Source organism: Chlorocebus sabaeus, chromosome 6 (genome assembly GCF_047675955.1).
Source record: "Chlorocebus sabaeus isolate Y175 chromosome 6, mChlSab1.0.hap1, whole genome shotgun sequence".
Lineage (NCBI taxonomy): Eukaryota > Metazoa > Chordata > Mammalia > Primates > Cercopithecidae > Chlorocebus > Chlorocebus sabaeus.
The window spans coordinates 10,995,876-11,015,565 of record NC_132909.1 but is presented as its reverse complement, the minus strand read 5'-3'; the positions used below and the strand labels follow the sequence as shown (position 1 = coordinate 11,015,565).

The following is a 19,690-nucleotide window of genomic DNA, read 5'->3' as shown; positions in this document are numbered from 1 at the left end:
CCAGAAGGGGGAGCACCGGTTAACCAAGAATACATTTGGAGCATAAACAAATAACTTAATTGAAAAGGTCCTTTTGGAACTCTTTTGGAAATAGAAGAGAATAATTGCCAATCAGAAAGGCACGATGTTGAATATTGAATGCAAGAAAGTGGTTTAGGGAACAGCTATAGTAATGCCACTTATGGAATCTTTCCGATTTTCTAAGACTCTACTGGTTACAGTTAGTCCACAGTGTGCCACCACACAACTTGGCAAGCCATGAGTGTGACCCTCTAGGGCTCTGTGTATTGATTTCACTCTCATCCTCATTCAGATGGCACTGCCCCTGTTCCAGACTGCATTCCGTATATGGTGTTACCCTGTTACTCATTTTTTTTTTTTTAACATAAAACATTAATGCTGGGTGCGGTGGCTCACACCTGTAATCCCAGCACTTTGGGAGGTCGAGGTGGCAGATCACCTGAGGTTGGGAGTTCGAGACCAGCCTGACAAACATGGAGAAACACCATCTCTACTGAAAGTACAAAATTAGCCAGGCTTGGTGGCACATGCCTGTAATCCCAGCTACTCAGGAGGCTGAGGCAGAAGAATCACTTGAACCTGGGAGGTGGAGTTTGCAGTGAACTGAGGTCGCACCATTGCACTCCAGCCTGGGCAACAAGAGCGAAACTCCATCTCAAAAAAAAAAAAAAAAAATTTTTTTAAAGTTTGGGTCTCACTATGTTCCGGGCTGGACTCACAACTCTTGGCCTTAAGCAGTCCTCCCACCTGGGCTTCCCAAAGTGTTGGGATTACAGGCATGAGTCACTGCACCTGGCTGGTGTTAACGGTTTTGAAAAAAGGCCAGACATGGTGGCTCACACCTGTAATCCCAATACTTTGGGAGGCCGAGTTTGGCAGATTGCTTGAGCCCAGGTGTTTGAAACTAGCTTGGGCAACATGGCAAAACCCTGTCTCTACAAAAAATTATCTGGGCGTAGTGGCACACACCTGTAGTCCCGGCTAGTTGGGAGGCTGAGGTGGGAGATTCACCTGAGCCCAGCGAGGTCGAGGATGCAGTAAGCCGTGCTTACACCACTGCACTCCAGCCTGGGCAACACAGTGAGACGCTGTCTCAAAAAACCTACCAGAAAACCCAATACCGATGCCTGGTTCCCCACCACCCCACCCTGCTTCCATTCCAATTAAATCAAAATCTCTAGGGCTGTTGTCTAGGCACTTAAAAAAAAAAAAGACCAAAGAAAGGCAGTGAATCCAACAGGCTGGGTTCTGTTTTGTATTTCCTTTAATAGATATGTTACCAGGCATTTAAAAGGTTTAAAAGGCTATACTCGATAGTACAACTCTAGTGACCATATTTTCTGACTCTAAAATCTAGATAAGTATCTTTACATGTATAAGGTTGTTTATGGAGACCAAAAGAGAATATTTGAAGTTGACAGCATAGGGTCAGTAAGTAGCCCTCCCTGCTGTTCCCACAGAAGATAGAATGTTCTTACCTTTTTCCATTGTCACATAGCTGATACTTGCTCATGTGGTACCTAGATCAGCTTTGTTTATTGTGGATATGTCTTCTGTTACCAAATAGATATAGAAGTTCATTGAGGGCAGGAGACGACTTTGGTCCTAGTATTAGCTCTGCTGCTAGTTTGTTATCTGGCCTTGGGTAATTCATAAATTCATTTAAAAAAAAAAAAAAAGGACTCTTGCCTTCTAGGAACTTAGCCCAATAGAATATTTGTTGTATGTGTACATAAATAACCATACCTTATTCAGTGCCTACAGAAGGAATTAGGACTTCATCTGGCAGTTTTTAAAAGGCTTGTGATATAGTACTGCCAAAGTATGAACAAGGCCTTCTAAGCCTCACCTCCTCACACGCTAGTGTGGCAGCACAGTGTAAGGAGAAAAGAGAATCTGTACCATAGAGATAGTCCGCGTCTCAGCTAAATTTGAGAAAATAGAAAGGAACATTGGCCCAGTACATTATTGGAAACTGTTTTTGTTCAGCAAATATATTGAGTGCCCACTGCACGTCAGGCCCTGGAACCCAACCATCTTCCCAGCTGATAGAAGGCCCTTCTTCTGGCTCTTACCTATCCCTTGGCTTCCATTCTACTCTTTTTCTTGCCCCAGTGGACTTGGACAGGGTCTGTGGACTGGGCTTACAGCCGAGTGGGGAGCAGAGGCAGTGACAGATGCAGCTTCCTGCTCTGCCACAGTCGGGAGTTTCCTCTTTATGCCCTTGTGTCTGAAAAGCTGAGAGACCAGAGGTAGCTTCCAGGCACCATTTCTCCCCAGTGCACCACAGGCATAAACTATTATTTATAAACTTTGCTGTGGTTAGTATCAAGACCAAAAATCAGGTGTGTTTTTAAGCAAACTATGAGGTACAAAGCAATGGACTATGTTGTTCATTTTTTTTTAATCGATCTAAAAGGCCAAGGTTAAAGTGTTTCAGGCTGGCCCAGTCCTTTGTGTATGGCAGTGGCATTTCATCGTGGAGGAGATAGATCATGCAGGGGAAAGAGCGTGGGACTTTGACGTTCAAAGATCACAGCACACTAAGTGCTGGCTCTGAATCTCCATAAGTCTCTGTTTTCTCAACTGTAAAATGGGTCTAAATGACCCTTACCTTGCAGAGTGGTCGTGAGGTTTTGAATAATTATGCAGAGCAACTACCACCATGCTCAGCCACTCCTAAGGAATCTCTCTTCCATTTTGACCCAGTTGGACTCTAAACTTAGAGCGGCCGGTCATGGTGGCTCACACCTATAATCCCAGCACTTTGGGAGGCCAAGGCAGGTGGATCACTGGAAGTCAGGAGTTCAAGAACAGCCTGGCCAACATGGTGAAACCCCGTCTTTACTAAAAACACAAAAACTTGCTGGGCATGGTGGCTCACGCCTGTAATCGCAGCTACTCAGGAGGCTGAGGCAGGAGAATGGCTTGTTCTAGGGAGGCGGAGGTTGCAGTGAACCAAGACTGCACTCCAACTTGAGCGACAGAGTGAGACTCCATTTCAATAAAAATTAATAAATAAATAAATAAACTTAGAGGCACACACGTGGAGATTGTTCTCAGGGATTGACTTTCTCTGGCTAGATGCTTTTTTCAGTTCGGCCTGCTAATAGGTAAGTGCCTCCAAGAAGGTGGATGTTGGGTATTGTCACTTTCTCCTTTTCAAGGACCTGCTGCTGAAAGTGCACCCAATAACTCCCTAAAGAGTGACACACGTCTGATTGGGGTCATGAGATATCTGGCAGACCGCTCGGGAGAATGCCACTTCCATCAGAAATATGTCCAGTAACCCTTCCGATACCTGAAGTGTTGGTTCTATCAGCAATCTGGCCCAGCTCTTGGCATGCACCCCAAACTCTGATTTTCTTACTAGGAAGGTTTAGAATTCATTTTGCAAGAGTTCCAATTTTGTGACACCCTAGAGAGCCTTCAGTTATCTCAAGGAGGTATTTTGAAATTCTGTAAACCAGAGTTTAAGTCTTAAAAAAGAGGGAGTGAGATTGAATCCATGTCACTCGGCAAGGAGGTGGGGTGATGCTACTGCAAAAGCTTACCCTCCACATCCACTGTTGTAAATGGAAGGATTGAACTAAATCTTCGACTCTTTGAGGTGAAAGAGATAGGAGCAGTTGTCTCAGTTAGTCTTCCGTCTCTCTTATCGCTCCCAACGTGACCCTTTGGAGCCGTACAAAAGAAGCCTGCTCCATAGTCAATAGGTAGCTCTATAGCTATTCGAAAATAGCTATCAGAGTGCCCCATTCTTCTCTTTGCCGGCTTAAAGTTCCCTGGTATTTTGTATGAGTGGATCTTTATTACCTTTAGAAACCTTTGGAAGTCCTCCAGATAATCAGTGATCAATGTGCCTCCCTTTATTTTTATTTATTTATTTATTTATTTTTTGAGACAGGGTCTTCTGCTGTCACCCAGGCTGGAGTGCAGTGGTGCAACTTTGACTCACTGCAGCCTCCACCTCAGCTCAAGCCATCCTCCCACTGAAGCCTCTCAAGTTGCTGGGACTACAGGCGTGTGTCACCACACCCAGATAATTTTTAAAATATTTTTTGTAGAGATCGGGTTTCACCATGTTGACCAGGTTGGTCTCAAACTCTGGCCTCAAGTGATCCGCCCGCCTCAGCCTCCCAAAGTGCTAGAATTACAGGCATGAGCCACTGAGCCCAGCTAGTGTGCTTTTTGTTTTGTTTTGTTTTTTGAGACGAGTCTCGCTCTGTCGCCCAGGCTGGAGTGCAGTGGCACGATCTCGGCTCACTGCAAGCTCCGCCTCCCGGGTTCACACCATTCTCCTGCCTCAGCCTCCTGAGTAGCTGGGACTACAGGCGCCCGCCACCAAGCCAGGCTATTTTTTTTTTTTTTTTTTTTTGGTAGAGACGGGGTTTCACTGTGTTAGCCAGGATGGTCTCGATTTCCTGACCTCGTGAACTGCCCGCCTCGGCCTCCCAAAGTGCTGGGATTACAGATGTGAGCCACCATGTGTGGCTGCTAGTGTGCTTTTATTCACTTAGTCATCCATTTATTTATTCCCTCGATCCCAATAATTTTCACTAGATTATAAGCCGTGGTTGTTAAAAGCACAGGTTTTGCAGTCATGCAGACCTGACTTTGTCAAGTTACTGACTTTTTCTAGGAGCTGGCCTCTATAAAATGGAGTTTTTAAACACCCACACCCATAAATCTTTTGTGACTCTGGAGTCCTTATAAAGAATTTATGCTGGCTGGGTGCAGTGGCTCATGCCTGTAATCCCAGCACTTTGGGAGTCCAAAGCAGGAGGGTCCCTTGAGCCCAGGAAGCCGTGGTTGTAGGGAGCTATGACTGTGCCACTGCACCCCAGCCTGGATGGGCAGATTGCTTGAGCTCAGGAGTTCAAGACCAGCCTGGGCAACATGGTGAAGCCCCATCTCTATCAAAAATACAAAAACAATTAGCTGGGCATGGTAGTGCACGCCTATAGTCCCAGCTACCTGGGAAGCTGAGATGGGAGGATCGCCTGAGCCCAGGAGGTCAAGGCTGTAGTGAGCTGAGCAAGACCCTATCTAAAAAAGAACTTATGCTAGGTTCTGGTGCACAGAAAGTACTCAGTTGATGAAGGCTAAATGTCCTGGGTAAGTTAGATTGTTAGAACACACCGGCATCATCTTGTTCCTAGTATTAAGAGGGTAGGGGAATATAAGATTGAAATTTGTTGTCTGTTTCCTAGAACCATGGTTAGAAGGAGGCTTTAAAGTGATTAGGAATAGCTTCCTTGCAGCTTCCATTTTTATTCCTTCACAGAGGTTTATTTGGAAGCCTCTGTTTTATTGAACAGTGCTGTTAGTTTTGACAGGCATATTCTGTAGGATTTGAAATTGTTAAAAACTTGAATGATAGAAATGGATGAATGTGATTTAAGTACAGATGCTCTTTGGTTATTCAGATTGTATAGCTAACCTTTTAAACTCTAAATATAAAAACTTTTCGACTTTTAACATGTTAAACTTTAAAAAAATATGAAATATTTTAAGGGGAGAGAGCATTGTTTGAATCATTGTTATCTGGTTGCAACGACGTGTGAAATAGAAGCACTCAGCCCCTCTTCCCCACCCCGCCCCCCACCCCGAGACGGAGTCTTGCTCTGTCGCCCAGGCTGGAGTGCAATGGCACAATCTCAGTTCACTGCAACCCCTACCTCCTGGGTTCAAGTGATTCTCCTGCCTCAGCCTCCTGCGTAGCTGGGATTACAGGCACTTGCCATCGTGCCCGGCTAATTTTTGTGTTTTTGTAGAGACAGGGTTTCACCATGTTGGCCAGGCTGCTCTCAAACTCCTGATCTCCGGTGATCCACCTGCCTCACCCTCCCAAAGTGCTGGGATTACAGGTGTGAGCCACCATGCCCAGCCAGCCCTCTTATTTATTTATTATTTTGAGACAGGGTCTCACTTTGTCACCAAGGCTGGAGTGCAGTGGCACGATCTCAGCTCACTACAGCCTTGACCTCCTGGGCTCAGGCGATCCTCCCATCTCAGCTTCCCAGGTAGCTGGAACTATAGGCGTGCACTACCATGCCCAGCTAATTGTTTTTGTATTTTTGATAGAGATGGGGCTTCACCATGTTGCCCAGGCTGGTCTTGAACTCCTGAGCTCAAGCAATCTGCCCACCTCAGCCTCCCATAGTGCTAGGATTACAGGCATTAGCCACCATGCCCAGCCTTAAATTCTTTATGTTATACTTCATATAAGTAAAAGATGCTAGACAGACAGTATAGACTGGCTAAATTATTTCTTGTATATCATATATCATTAATTGACTTTTCCTTACTTCTTTGGTAAAAAAAAAGTCTGAAATCAGAGCCTGTTTGCTTCAGTCTATAAGGGGAGCAAGCAGCAGCCATTCCCCCCAACCTAGGAGGCTATGCCACCACTTTGTGAGAGGTGGGTATCTCACAGTGAGTGGGGACAGGCTTTATGGAGTGCATGGTTCTTCCCTAGGACCCCAGAATCCATTCACATTATAGCATTCTCCATACTGAGTCAAGGAGCAGGCTGAATGAAGACTGGATTCTCATTGCCTTTGGTTTGTCATTTGAAGTAATCTCACCCAGCAGCCCAGAAATGGAATGGACTTGCTCTTTCCTTGTGTACATTATATTCTGCTCTATTCTTTTTTATTTTTTTCTTGCTACTTGTTTGCACAGGAAGTTCTCAAAGAATCTCAGACTAAACAGGAAGTGATTTTTTTCCTATATAGAGGGGTACTAGTAGTAACGAAGACGGGCAGGAGAAGGAGAGGGAATAGGTGACCTGTGGCCTGGCAGCTTGTTGTTTCCTTCCGTGGATTTTTATGTAAAATCCCTAAATAATTTAGTTTTATGGGCTGTGCACATTTCTGAGTAAATCTGCTTTTCTAAATTGGTTTCATCAACTGGAAAATGAAACTGAATTGCTGGAGATACACCTGTGTCTAATTTACCGTGATCCTATTTGGTTACTTTTCTCTTTTTAGTAGATATTTTAACAAAAGGCCAAAATTTCAAGTGTATTTCTTTGGCTTTAGGAAATTTATCATTTGTTTAGAGTAATTTTTTCTCCATTTAAGGTTCAAAAGGAAAAGATTGAATACTTTTGAAGCAGAGTATCTCAGTATTAATCATGTTAATGAGTATAGGCTTTGGAGACAAATCTTCCTGAATTTGAATCCAAGCAGTTACTTAGTTGTGTCATTTAGGCATGTGAGACATTTTTTCCTTGGTAAGATGGAGTGTCATCAGGTTTAAAAGAAATAATATTTGGCAGGCTGGGCAACATAGTGAGACCCCCCATCTCTACAGAAAATTTAAAAATTAGCCTGGGTACATGCCTGTGGTCCCAGCTTTGGGATGCTGAGGTAGGAAGATCGCTTGAGCTCAGGAGGTCCAGGCTGCAGTGAGCTGTGATTGTGCCACTGCACTCCAGCCTGAGCAACACAGGGAGACCCTGTCTCAAAATTATAATAATAATAATAATAATATTTGGAACTTACTCTGTGCATAGTAAGTTCTCAAGTGGTTGCTGTTGCTGCTGCTGCTGCTAGTACTTCTTGAAGAAGGTGACTGGGGAAAAAATAGACAAAAAAAATACTTTGTCTTGTTTGATTAGTTGACTTTACCTTTTCCTAATATGGATGCAACTGAGAATTGACCCCAAGCTAATGTATCAAGGGACATTCTCATATGGGGCTATCAGCCCTAGCAGAATGCCTGCTGTCTTTTCTAGAAAGAGGAAATTATCTGTTTTCCATTTCATTTTTTTTTAAACGATTTTAGCAATCTTTGAGTATGTAACATCTATTATCCTTGTAGGGTGTTTGGAAAACTTCCTGTTTACTCCAGAGCATCCCTGGTAGAGGATGTAGATAATTATCGTATTGTTATTTTATTACATAAACATGGCCTGCTTCTTATAAACATCTTTGTTCTAATAATGTGGTCTCATGCTCAAGGTGTGACTCTTTCTGGCATCTTATGTGGTATTCAGAGGCCAGAAGATAGAAAATTAAAATTAATGAAATGAGCCAAGCGAGTCTTTTTAATCCTTCTTGAAATTATTTTATTTTATTTTATTTTATTTTTTGAGATGGAGTCTTACTCTGTCGCCCAGGCTGGAATATAGTGGCGCAATCTCGGCTTACCACAGTCTCCACCTCCTGGGTTCAAGCAATTCTCCTGCCTCAGCCTCCAGAGTAGCTGGGACTACAGGCGCCCGCCACCACGCCTGGTTAATTTTTGTATTTTTAGTAGAGATAAGTTTCAGCATGTTGGCCAGGCTGGTCTTGAACTCCTGACCTCAGATGATCCACCGGCCTCGGCCTCCCAATGTGCTGGGATTACAGGCGTGAGCCACCGCATCCAGCCACTTCTTGACATCTTTCTAGCAGTTTTTATACCACTGCTTCCCCTTTAGAAGCCTTACTGAAGGTTAAGTTACATGTTGATACTCACTTTGTTTTTGTGCTTCCTTTTCTCTTTCCTGGACAGAAACCAAAGCCCAAACCCCGGCCATCCATCACAAAGGCAACCTGGGAGAGTAACTATTTTGGGGTGCCTTTAACAACTGTCGTGACTCCAGAGAAGCCGATCCCCATTTTTATTGAAAGATGTATTGAGTACATTGAAGCCACAGGTAAGAGTATTACCTCATAGCAGTTTATAGCTTTCACTGTCTACAGAATGCTTACTGGAGGGCCAAGCCATCTGGAGATTCTGGAATCAGTTGTTGTTGAGTGTGAGATGCTCTTGGAGAAGGAGCTGAGCAGTCCCAACAGCTGTCAGATGTGTGGATTCTCCATTTGTGTGCAGTTTTGAGGCTGTCGTTGGGCATTTATTAGGGCTTGGCCTACGAAGGAGCCATTCTATGCTCAAGGTGGCAGCTGTGACTGCTTGGGCACTTTCTCTGTGCTCCCTCACCCACCAGAGCGTCAACACTCTTGTCAGTTGCCTGCCCACCTGTGTTCCCTGCAGATCTGTGAGCTCCTTGAGGGTTTTGCTGTCGTGTCCTCAGTGCTATAGTGGATACATAATACTTTTGGTTTAGTAAAATGAATACAGCCCTTAGCATTCATCGGGTGCCTGAGACTCATGTATTGACAGGATTTTTTTCTGAGATAAGAAAATGATTAGGATGTTTGGGATATCTTCTGGTTATGCAGCTCCTCTGACAACTTGATGCTATCGCAAAGGTAGACTATCTTGGAAAATTTTTTTGCATTGTTCTTGAAATAACTAAGTTTTACTTGTGTTGAAACCATTTGCTTTATTCATTTGAGCTCTCATGTGTTCCTTTGACCTTCCAGTTTCACTAAGGTGGGTTCTTGAACATTAGGAGTTGGGCTCAGGAACACAGGCTTAAACTAATTTGAAACTAAGGTAGGGATTACAGCCTTCCTATCTGTTCTTTCTAACTCTGATGTTATCTACAAGGGTATTAAGTATTGTGTGGTGTGGACAGCCTACTAGGCTCTGCTGGTAATTTCAGCAGCATCGTGTGAAGCTGAGTGACAGTGTTCATATTTATTTATGATGTTGTAAATCAGGGAAGATAGCTTTATTTATTATTTTATTTTTATTTTTATTTTTTATTTTTTGAAACAGAGTCTCACTCTGTTACCCGGGCTGGAGTGCAGTGACACAATCTCAGCTTACTGCAACCTCCGCCTCCCGGGTTCAAGCGATTCTCCTGCCTCAGCCTCCTGAGTAGCTGGGATTACAGGCGCCCGCCATGACGCCCAGCTAATTTTTGTATTTTTAGTAGAGACAAGTTTTCGCCATGTTGGCCAGGCTGTTCTTGAACTCCTGACCTCGTGATCCGCCCCCGCTCAGCCTGGCAAAGTGCTGGGATTACAGGTGTGAGCCACCGCTCCTGGCCTGAAGAAAGCTTTTAAGTTGAAGCCCACCAAAGACTTTGTAGTTATTTCCTAGGTTTTCTCTGTGGCACCCCAAGCTTGAATCTCAATAATAAGCACTTTGCATAATCATTACAGATCTATAGCTTTGTTTAGTCCATTCTGTACCCAAAGCGGTTTCTCAGTGTCCATCTTTTTTTTTTTTTTTTTTTCCTGCTGTAGACACAGGGGTCTCACTTATTACCCAGGCTAGTCTCACAATCCTAGCTTCAAGTGATCCTCCTACCTTGATCTCCTAAAGTTCTGGGATTACAGGCATGAGCTACCATGCCTGGGCTTCAGTGTCCATCTTTTTTGACACTCATTTTATATTAATTTCTTCCTTTATCTGTCTCTATAAAATGTTTGAAAGTTACAGGTGTGATATGCACCTTTACATTTATTTATTTATTTACTTATTTAGTTTTTTTAGACGGAGTCTCACTCTGTCACCCAGGCTGGAGTACAGTGGCATGATCTCAACTCACTGCAACCTCTGCCTCCCAGGTTCAAGCAATCCTCCCGCCTCAGCCTCCTGAGTAGCTAGGATTACAGGCATGCACCACCACACCTGGCTAATTTTTTTTGTATTTTTAGTAGAGATGGAGTTTCACCATGTTGGTCAGGCTGGTCTCAAACTTCTGACCTCAAGTGATCCACCCGCCTTGGCCTCCCAAAGCGCTGTGATTACAGGTGTGAGCTATCGTGCCCACCCTGCACCTTTATTTTTAAATACTTCAATGGGTATTTCCCAAAAACATTCTCTTATAGAACCACTGTGCATTTATCAAAATTAGGAAATCAACATTGATCTAGTACTCATCTGTCTGTAATCTAATCTATAGCCTTTCTCATTTCATCAGTTTTCCCACTAACTTCCTTTGTAGCAACAGATAAAACACTGTTTTGGTCCAGGACCTTATCCGGGACCATACGTTATATTTAATGATCAAATCTGGCCAGGCACAGTGGCTCACAACTGTAGTCCCAGCACTTTGGGCGGCTGATGCAGGCAGATCGCGAGGTCAAGAGGTTGAGATCATCCGGGCCAACATGGTGAAACCCCGTCTCTACTAAAAATACAAAAACTTAGGCCAGAGGTGGGTGGATCACCTGAGGTTGGAAATTCCATACCAGCCTGATCAACATGGAGAAACCCAGTCTCTACTAAAAATACAAAATTAGCCAGGCTTGGTGGTGCATGCCTGTAATCCTAGCTACCCGGGAGGCTGAAGCAGGAGAATCACTTGAACCCAGGAGGTGGAGGTTGCGGTGAGCCAAGATCGCACCATTGCACTCCAGCCTGGGCAACAAGAGCGAAGCTCCATCTCAAAAAAAAAAAAAAAAAAAAATTAGCTGGGCATGGTGGCACGCACCTGTAGTCCCAGCTACTCGGGAAGCTGAGGCAGGAGGATTGGTTGAACCCAGGAGGCAGTGGTTGCAGTGAGCCGAGATCGCAACAGTGTACTCTAGCCTGGCGACAGAGCTAGACTCCATCTCAAAAACAAAAACACAAAAAACAAAAATACCAATCAGTTCTTTTGTAGGGTGTTCCTCAGCTTGGCTTTGTTTTCCTTTTTTTTTTTTTTGGTAGAAATGGTCTCAGACTCCTGAACTCAAGCCATCCACACGCCTCGGCCTCCCAAAGTGCTGGGATTACAGGCGTGAGCCACGGTGCCCAGCCTTGGCTTTGTTTTCATTTTTTTTGGATATTTCATCATGATCAGGTTCTGGGTTTGCACTTCTGGCAGACATCACAGGGCAGCAGTGCCTTTGCTCTGTCCCCTCCACTTCATTTCTGCTGCCCACCATCACCCACCTTCTCAGTCCAGTCTATGGATATGATGATTTATCTGCTGAAAACCCATCCTTGCTTCTTTGTTGCCTACCAGATGCAGGCCACAATCATAATCCTCCTTCCCAGACTCAGGAACAGCAGGACTGTTACTATGCCATCGTCCCCTGCCCTCCTTCCCACCCTCCTTTTTTTTCCCTCTCCCCCTCCCTTCTTTCACCCGTTTCTTTCAGTTTTATCCTGCCTCAAGTATTAATTTTAAAATTATTCTACAAGAATGCAAACAATTTATCAGAAGGATGTGAACCAAGCAGAATTTCTTAGTGTTTCTCTGCCTTAGGGCATTCCCCTTGTGTGGTTTAAAATTTGTCCCCCACTTCTCTTTGCCTCTGGAACTTATCCTTATTCTTCAAGAGGCTCCTACCCCTAATAGCACTTTGAATTTAAACTCCCTGGTAGTTCTTCTCAGCCAAATTTCACCTTCCTGAAAATGGGATTCTCTGTTCTCCTTGTCTCCCTAGAGCCTGATATAGCATATACATTGATTGATTATTGTAAATTAGCCAGGCATGGTGGCACGCATCTGTGGTCCCAGCTACCCTGGAGGCTGAGGTGGGAGAATTGCTTCAGACCAAGAGTTCAAGGCTGCAAGTGAGCTGTGATCGCGCCACTGCACTCCAGCCTTGGCAACAGAGCAAGACCCTGTCTCTTAAAAAACAAAAGAGAGAGAGAAAGAGACAGGGTCTCGCTCTGTTGCCCAGGCTAGAGTGCAGTGGTGCAGTCATAGCTCACTTGCAGTCTCACCTTTCTGGCCTCAAGCCTCTTGAGTAACTGGGACTACAGGCACATGCCACCATGCCCACCTAATTTTTGTATTTTTTGTAGAGACAAAGTCTCACTGTGTTGCCCAGGCAGGTTTCAAATGCCTAGCCTTAAACCATCTTCCCACCTTGGCCTCCCAAAGTGCTGGGATTATAAGCATGAACCACTGCACCCAGCTAGAGACCCTGTCTCTTTCAAAAAAAAAAAAAAAAAGATTGATTGAATGAGTGGTTTTCAATCTGGAATACCTTAATTCCATTTTTGTCTTTCTTTTTTTTTTTTTTTTTTTTTTGAGACGGAGTTTCGCTCTCTCGCCCAGGCTGGAGTGCAGTGGCCGGATCTCAGCTCACTGCAAGCTCCGCCTCCCGGGTTCACGCCATTCTCCTGCCTCGAGACTCCCGAGTAGCTGGGACTACAGGCGCCCGCCACCTCGCCCGGCTAGATTTTTTGTATTTTTTAGTAGAGACGGGGTTTCACCGGGTTAGCCAGGATGGTCTTGATCTCCTGACCTTGTGATCCGCCCGTCTCGGCCTCCCAAAGTGCTGGGATTACAGGCTTGAGCCACCACGCCCGGCCCCATTTTTGTCTTTCTTCTTCAAGAAAAAAATAACCATATATTTCCCCTTGTTGGCATTAGTTTGGCCTTTTTTTTTTTTTTTTTTTTTTTTGAGACGGAGTCTCGCTCTGTCGCCCAGGCTGGAGTGCAGTGGCACAATCTCCACTCACTGCAAGCTCCGCCACCTCCCGGGTTAAGGCCATTCTCCTGCCTCAGCCTCCCTAGAAGCTGGGACTACAGGCGCCCGCCACCATGCCCGGCTAATTTTTTTGTATTTTCAGTAGAGACGGGGTTTCACCATGTTCACCAGGATGGTCTCCATCTCCTGACCTCGTGATCCGCCCGCCTCGGCCTCCCAAAGTGCTGGGATTACAGGCGTGAGCCACCGCGCCCGGCCTAGTTTGTACTTTTATGAAATTTCAGAAGAAAAATTAAATCTGGTGTCTGTGAGCTTAGTGTGCATTGGAGGGGAATCTTTGTGTACCCTTATTTCCTAAGAAAACTTTTTTCTCCCCTTTATAAAATTAAAGCACATTCATTGTAGAAATTGGACAAATGGAAAGAACTGTGAAGAGAGGAACTCAAAGATTTGTGATCTGCTACTTAGTGAAAACCACCATTAATGGTTTGAGATGTTTCTTGTAGTCTTATTTCTCTGTATATGCACATATATTTATTTTTACATAATTCAGAGTATGAGGTAAGCTAGTGTTCAACTTTTTTTTAACGTAGCCCTCTTAGATGAGGCAGAAGAGGCTGGGTGCAGTGGCTCACACCTGTAATCCCAGCACTTTGGGAGTCCAAGGTGGGTGCTCACTTGAGGTCAGGGGTTCCAGACCAGCCTGACCAATGTGGCAAAACCTCATCCATCTCTACTAAAAATATAAAAATTAGCTGGGCTTGGTGGTACATACCTGTGATCCCAGCTACTCGGGAGACTGAGGTGGGATAATTACTTGAACCTACAAGGTGGAGGTTGCAGTGAGCCAAGATTGCACCACTGCACTCCAGCCTGGGCGACAAAGTAAGACTCTGTCTCCAAATAAATAAATTAATTAATAAAGCGTACATGAATGCCAGGCATAGTGGTGTGCACCTGTGATCCCAGCTGTTTGGGAGGCTGAGGCAGGAGGGTCGTTTGAGCCCAGGAGTTCCAAGGCTGCACTGAGCTCTGATCGTACCACTGCAGTCCAGCCTGGGCAACATAGCAAGAGCCTGTATCAAAACAAAAAAAAAAGAAAGAAAAAGAAAAAAATTACCATTAATTCAGTAATATCATTTCACATATAATTCATTTTTAAATGTATTCATTTAACTTAAAACTGTATGTTATAGCTGAGATTTTTGTACTAGGATTCAATCAATAGTCACACTGCACTTGGCTTTGCCCCTTCAGGCCCTTGCAGTCCAGAACAGTCCTCTCTGGTTTGTTTTAATAATGTGATTTTTTTTTAAAGAGACAGAGTCTCACTCTGTCACTGAGGCTGGAGTACAATGGCACAATCATAGCTCACGGCAGCCTCTAACTTCTAGGCTCAAGTGATCCTTCCTCCTTTTCTTCCTGAGTGCTACAGGCATGTGCCACCACACTCAGCCAATGATGACCTTTTTTGAAAAGCCTAGTCAGTTGTCTTGCAGAATGTCCTCCTCATGTAATGTGCTCTTTGGACCTCTTCACCATCCTCAGCTCCCTTCCAGGACCACCTGTGACCATGTCAGAGTGTGGCCTCTGGCTGAGCAGGGGGTTGAGCACCCTGTATGTGGTGGATGCGGGACTGCTGCCTCCGTCTCCAGACAAGGCACACGTATGAATTGGGCTTACGGTCTCCATTGGGTTGTACTGAATAATTGAATGAATTGTGGGCTAGTGTTTTCTGCAACTCTGACTGACAGACAGTGGGCTTGCACGTTCCTTAGGGAAAGCTGTTGCTGCCACCTGCCCTCTCACCCCATCTCCCTCTCTTGCTCGTGGTGGGAATGGCCATACGACCACACAGTTTTCATGTGCTATTCCAGGCAGGGGCTCCTAGCTGATTAGAGATAACATTCCCAATGAAACTTGTTTACCAGGCCTGGTCAAAGCAGTCCAAAGTCAGAAGTCATTGTGTCCCTGTTTTTGTGTCCATTTCATGTACCTTGGCACTTTAAGGCTTGTCCTGGAAAATAAAACATTGCATCATCACTTGTGAAGGCAGGGCTTGGGAGTTTGCACTGCTAAGATGAGGATAGGAAAGAAATTTATGCCGCAGGGCCTTTGCTGCTGCCCACTCACTTGTCTGCACAGCCAGGGCATGGCCAGCGGAAGTGGAGAAGACGAGCGAGACCACAACCTTGCCGTGGAGAGGTGATAAATGGGGACTTGAACTATCCCATCACTCTAAAAATGTTTTTTATCTGATTACAAAAGTAATATATGGCCAGGCATGATGGCTCACGCCTGTAATCCCAGCACTTTGGGACGGCAAGGCAGGAGTAGCATTCCAGCCCATGAGTTTAAGACCAACCCCAGCAACATGGTGAAACCCTGTCTCTACCAAAAATACAAAAATTAGCCATACATGATGGTCTGTGCCTGTAGTCCCAGCTACTCAGAGGCTGAGGTAGGAGGATCGCTCGAGCCCAGAAGGTTGAGGTTACCGTAAGCTGAGATCATGCCACTGCACTCCAGCGTGGGCAACAGAGTAAGACCCTGTCTCAAAAAAAAAAAAAAAAAATATATATATATATACACACACACACACACACATATACTTGCTTACTGTAAAACAAATTAATCATTATAGATATGTATGACAGAAAGTGAAAATCCTTTACAGTCCCAGTCTCCAGGAGTCATCTCATTAATGTATGGATTATGCTTCCTGCTAATGCTAGTCCCCCAAAACATTGAAAAGTCTGAGTATGAGATCATCTCTGTGCTGTTCTGCAGCTCGTTGTTTGTTTTAGCTGAACATGATATCTTGGGCGTCACTTCTGAATTCCACCTCCAAGCCAATTGCATTTTGGTTTTTGATGTGGGGAGAGGATGCAAGAGCTATTATGAGAGGAGGGTGTCTGGAAGTGTGGGAAGAGAAGCCTTGTTTGCAGAGGTGGCATGTCGCAGGTTCCTGTGACTGGCATCTCCCAGCCCCTTAGTTTGTGAGTAAAGTGCCAACTCCTTCTAAACACAGATCACAAGAAAAAGGATCATCACTTTCTTACCTCAGTTTACTGCTCCTGACGTTTACGAGCAGGGGAGCAGGGCGCTGTGTTGAGACTCCTCCCTCATATTTTCCCTTCTTAGGTTAGCTTCTAACATTGTGAGGGAAATTGGTTCTAATTTGCACCTGTCTTCTTTCCTGAGCTTTCTGACCAGTTCATTTACCCTTGTTCATATTTCTGAAAATCAGAACACAGTCAAAAAATGACCAGAGAGTAGAACAGCTTTCAGATTGATCTGCAGATGCTTTTAGCCCAGCCCAGGGACATCCTCTGTGCTTGCTGTGCTAATAGGATATTAGACTTTCACTCTCTCAGCTCCGGTTACATGGAAAGGCTGGATGAGGGCACGTCACTGCCACAGCTGCTCTGGGACCAACACTGAGAGTGGGAAGGAGGCGGGGGTTGGCGGGGAGCTTAGGAGTCAGACTAACTTTCTATTCTAAAAAAAGCTTGAATGCTTTTTTTCCTCCAGTTTTCATCTTTGTGGAAAATTGGTTGAAGCAATGGAGTCACTGCTCCCTTCTGCAGCAGTGTGGCTCCTAATGACAGAGAACATTGGCCAAGCTCATCTGAGCTCTCCGATGCACAGCAGGAAGTAGAATTATTCAATTCAGTGTACCTCTCTGGAATGGGGCGAGAGGTTACTTTTAGAGCCGGCTCACAATCCTCTTGAGAATAATTTCTCAGGGTAAAGTACACTCTTTATAGCTCATGGTGGTCACAAGACTGAGGTTTTAAATCCTGGGTCTCGGGGCCAAATTTGAGTCAAGCCTTCCTAGGATTCAAGAAATCTGACAGCAGAGGAACCCCCGAAACAGCCTCCAAGTGTCTGTCAGCCTGCCTACCTGGGACAGTCTCAGCGTTCTGGAGACAGAATCTTAGTGCCCCACTCGCTTTGGCTCTGCTGCATGTGTTCCCGGTCCCCCAGCCTCTCCTCAGCCTCACTTGCTATTTAACTAAAAATAGCATTCTCTGCGCATGCTTTCTTTGAATAATGTGTGAGGCCAGACTTCGTTCCCTATTTCTGTGATTTTTAACCTCTGCTTTTGGCAGTGCAAGAGGGGGCAGGGCAACAGTGAGGAAATTATTTCCCTGGCCCCAGTCATTTCTTAATTGGTTTGCTTACTGAGATGACCAACCTCCACACCTCCAACAAGTGCTGTAGGGGAAATTGTGCCCAGGGAGAAGCAGTTTCATTGGGGCAGAAGGCACCCATCTTCTCTCTTGAATTATGGTGTATTCAAACTATTCTATAAAAATAACTACCAGGCCACAGTTTTGTTAGTGCAGCTGACTTTCAGTTAGTCCCTCTGGAATGAAAAGCTGCCTGAAGTCAAGGAGGACCTGGCAGGCGTTGAAAGTAATAATGCTCAAGGTGGTTTGCCCTTGGGTTCCCTCACCCTGCTTTCTGTTCCATACACGTTTCTTGAGCATTGATATGGCCTAGGCCTGGCTCTGGGCACTCCGTCATATATGATCCTATAAGAGGTGGCGTTTTGCTCTAAGAACATGGGTGTGGTAGGCCCTTGGGAGGAGTCACGGTACATCTCAGTCTTTGTCACTGTGGGGAGGACCTCAATGTCAGTAAAGTTCAGGGTTAGTCTGGCTGGAAAAAAGGTGGTAGCATTGATATTCCCTTCCCTGCATAAAACCTTGAGAGGAGTCCTGCATAAAATCCTGTGACAGAACCCAGGCTCTGCCTCTCAGGGCAGCACCTGCCTGTCATAGTATTTTAGCTGAAGTTCACATTTATTTTCTTTTTCTTATTTTTTACTTTTTTTCAGAAACGGGGTTACCCTGTCACCCAGGCTACAGTGCAGTGGTGCAATCACAGCTCACTGCAGCCTTGAACTCCTGGATTCAAGTGATCCTCCCGCCTCAGCCTCCCAAGTAGCTGGGACTACAGACACATGCCACCATGCCTGGCTTGGTTTTTTGTTTTGTTTTGTTTTGTTTTTGAGATGGGGTCTTGCTGTATTGCCCAGGCTGGTCTCTAACTCCTGACCTCAAGCGATCCTCCCTTCTCAGCCTCTCTAGTCTCTGAGATTGCAAGCATGAGCTGCTAAGCCCAGCTTCACATTTATTTTCAAAAGCTCTTTGCTGGAGGGCTTGCACAGCCCCACCTTGGGGTATCATTGCCTGCATTTAGGAGACTATAATGTAAATGGTGCCTTTATTTGCCTTCCAGGGGCACTTCCTTGATGGACACATAATCAGGTCAACTTTGACCTCTCATCCCTGGTTGAGTGGGGAAATCCCAGAGAGAGGATCACGTGGTTGTAGGAAGACAAACTTCCAGATAACTCTTTAATAGCATTAAGCTTAATTCACTTATCATGTTTTTTGTGGGGGTGGATGGCAGATTTTGTTTATTAAACGAGTATTTATTGACTGTTTATATTAATTAAGCACCTACTGTATGCTGGGCACTGTTTTGAACTCAGGTTGCCCCCATGTCTCTGGGAGTGGGGGAGGTAGATATAATCACACGAATGCATAATTCATCAGACAAGGAACATTATTGGATTTTAAAATTATTGGGGAATAAAATAACACATGGGACCCAGTGTTGGTGAGGATATGGAGCAATTAGAATCCTCACACTGCCGAAGGGAGTGTAAAAGGGCAGTCACTTTGGAAAACTCTTTGGCAGTTTATTAAAAAGTTAAACAGATCCTTTTATAGTTCATAAGTGTGACGATGGGTTGGAAAAACTCCAACCCCATTTTTCCTCCACCCTCACACCACAACTATCACTAACACAGAAGACTTCTGTGACCAAATGTGTGGGGTGCTTTCCCCACATCCCCAGACACCAGCTGCAAGTGCAGGCCTCTGGAACTTCTGACTGACCAGCTTCAAGTTGGGGTTCCCATGACCCCCTCTTTGGGTTCAATTAATTTCTGGAGCAGTTCACAGAACTTAGGGAAACACTTGCTTATGTTTACTGGTTTATTATGAAGAATATTACATGGGATACAGATGAAGAGACGCGGGTAGGGCGAGGTACAGGGGAAGGTCGTGGAGCTCCCGTGCCCTCCCTGGGCATGCCACCCTCCAGGAGCCTCCAGTGTTCAGTTATCTGGAAGCTCTCTGAACCCTGTCCTCTTGGGTTTGATGGAAGCTTTATGACATCAGCATGCCTTCCCCCAGGGTATAGGGTGGGACCCTCTCAGGGAAGGGTCTTAAGACTCATAGTTGGAAAAGTGGGGTACGATTAGAGTCCTGCCTTGTGGCAGGTGAAAGGAGGACAGGAGAGAGATTGTGTTTCCTGATACCTGCCCTTGGGGCCTAACACACCCAGCATTATAACAAAAGACTGTAACAAGGGCTGTGGGAGTTAGGAACCAGGAACTGTAGACAAAAACCCGTGTATCATAATATCAC

At 45.0% G+C, this 19,690-nt stretch overlaps 1 protein-coding gene and 1 long non-coding RNA gene across 2 annotated transcripts in view; one reads left to right on the top strand and one right to left on the bottom strand.

Annotated features, from left to right (window-relative positions):
* ARHGAP35 (Rho GTPase activating protein 35) overlaps window positions 1-19,690 on the top strand; it is a 146,825-nt gene that overhangs the window by 69,141 nt on the left and 57,994 nt on the right. Inside the window, exon 3 of the mRNA XM_007997319.3 lies at window positions 8,527-8,671. Coding sequence (XP_007995510.1) covers window positions 8,527-8,671 — 145 coding nt within the window. The remainder of the gene's footprint in view (window positions 1-8,526; window positions 8,672-19,690) is intronic.
* Window positions 15,037-16,377, bottom strand: LOC140711830 (uncharacterized). The gene is made up of 3 exons (XR_012093132.1): window positions 16,304-16,377; window positions 15,661-15,791; window positions 15,037-15,258 (listed from the first exon to the last, which is right to left on the bottom strand). It is a non-coding gene; the product is annotated as an uncharacterized lncRNA (long non-coding RNA).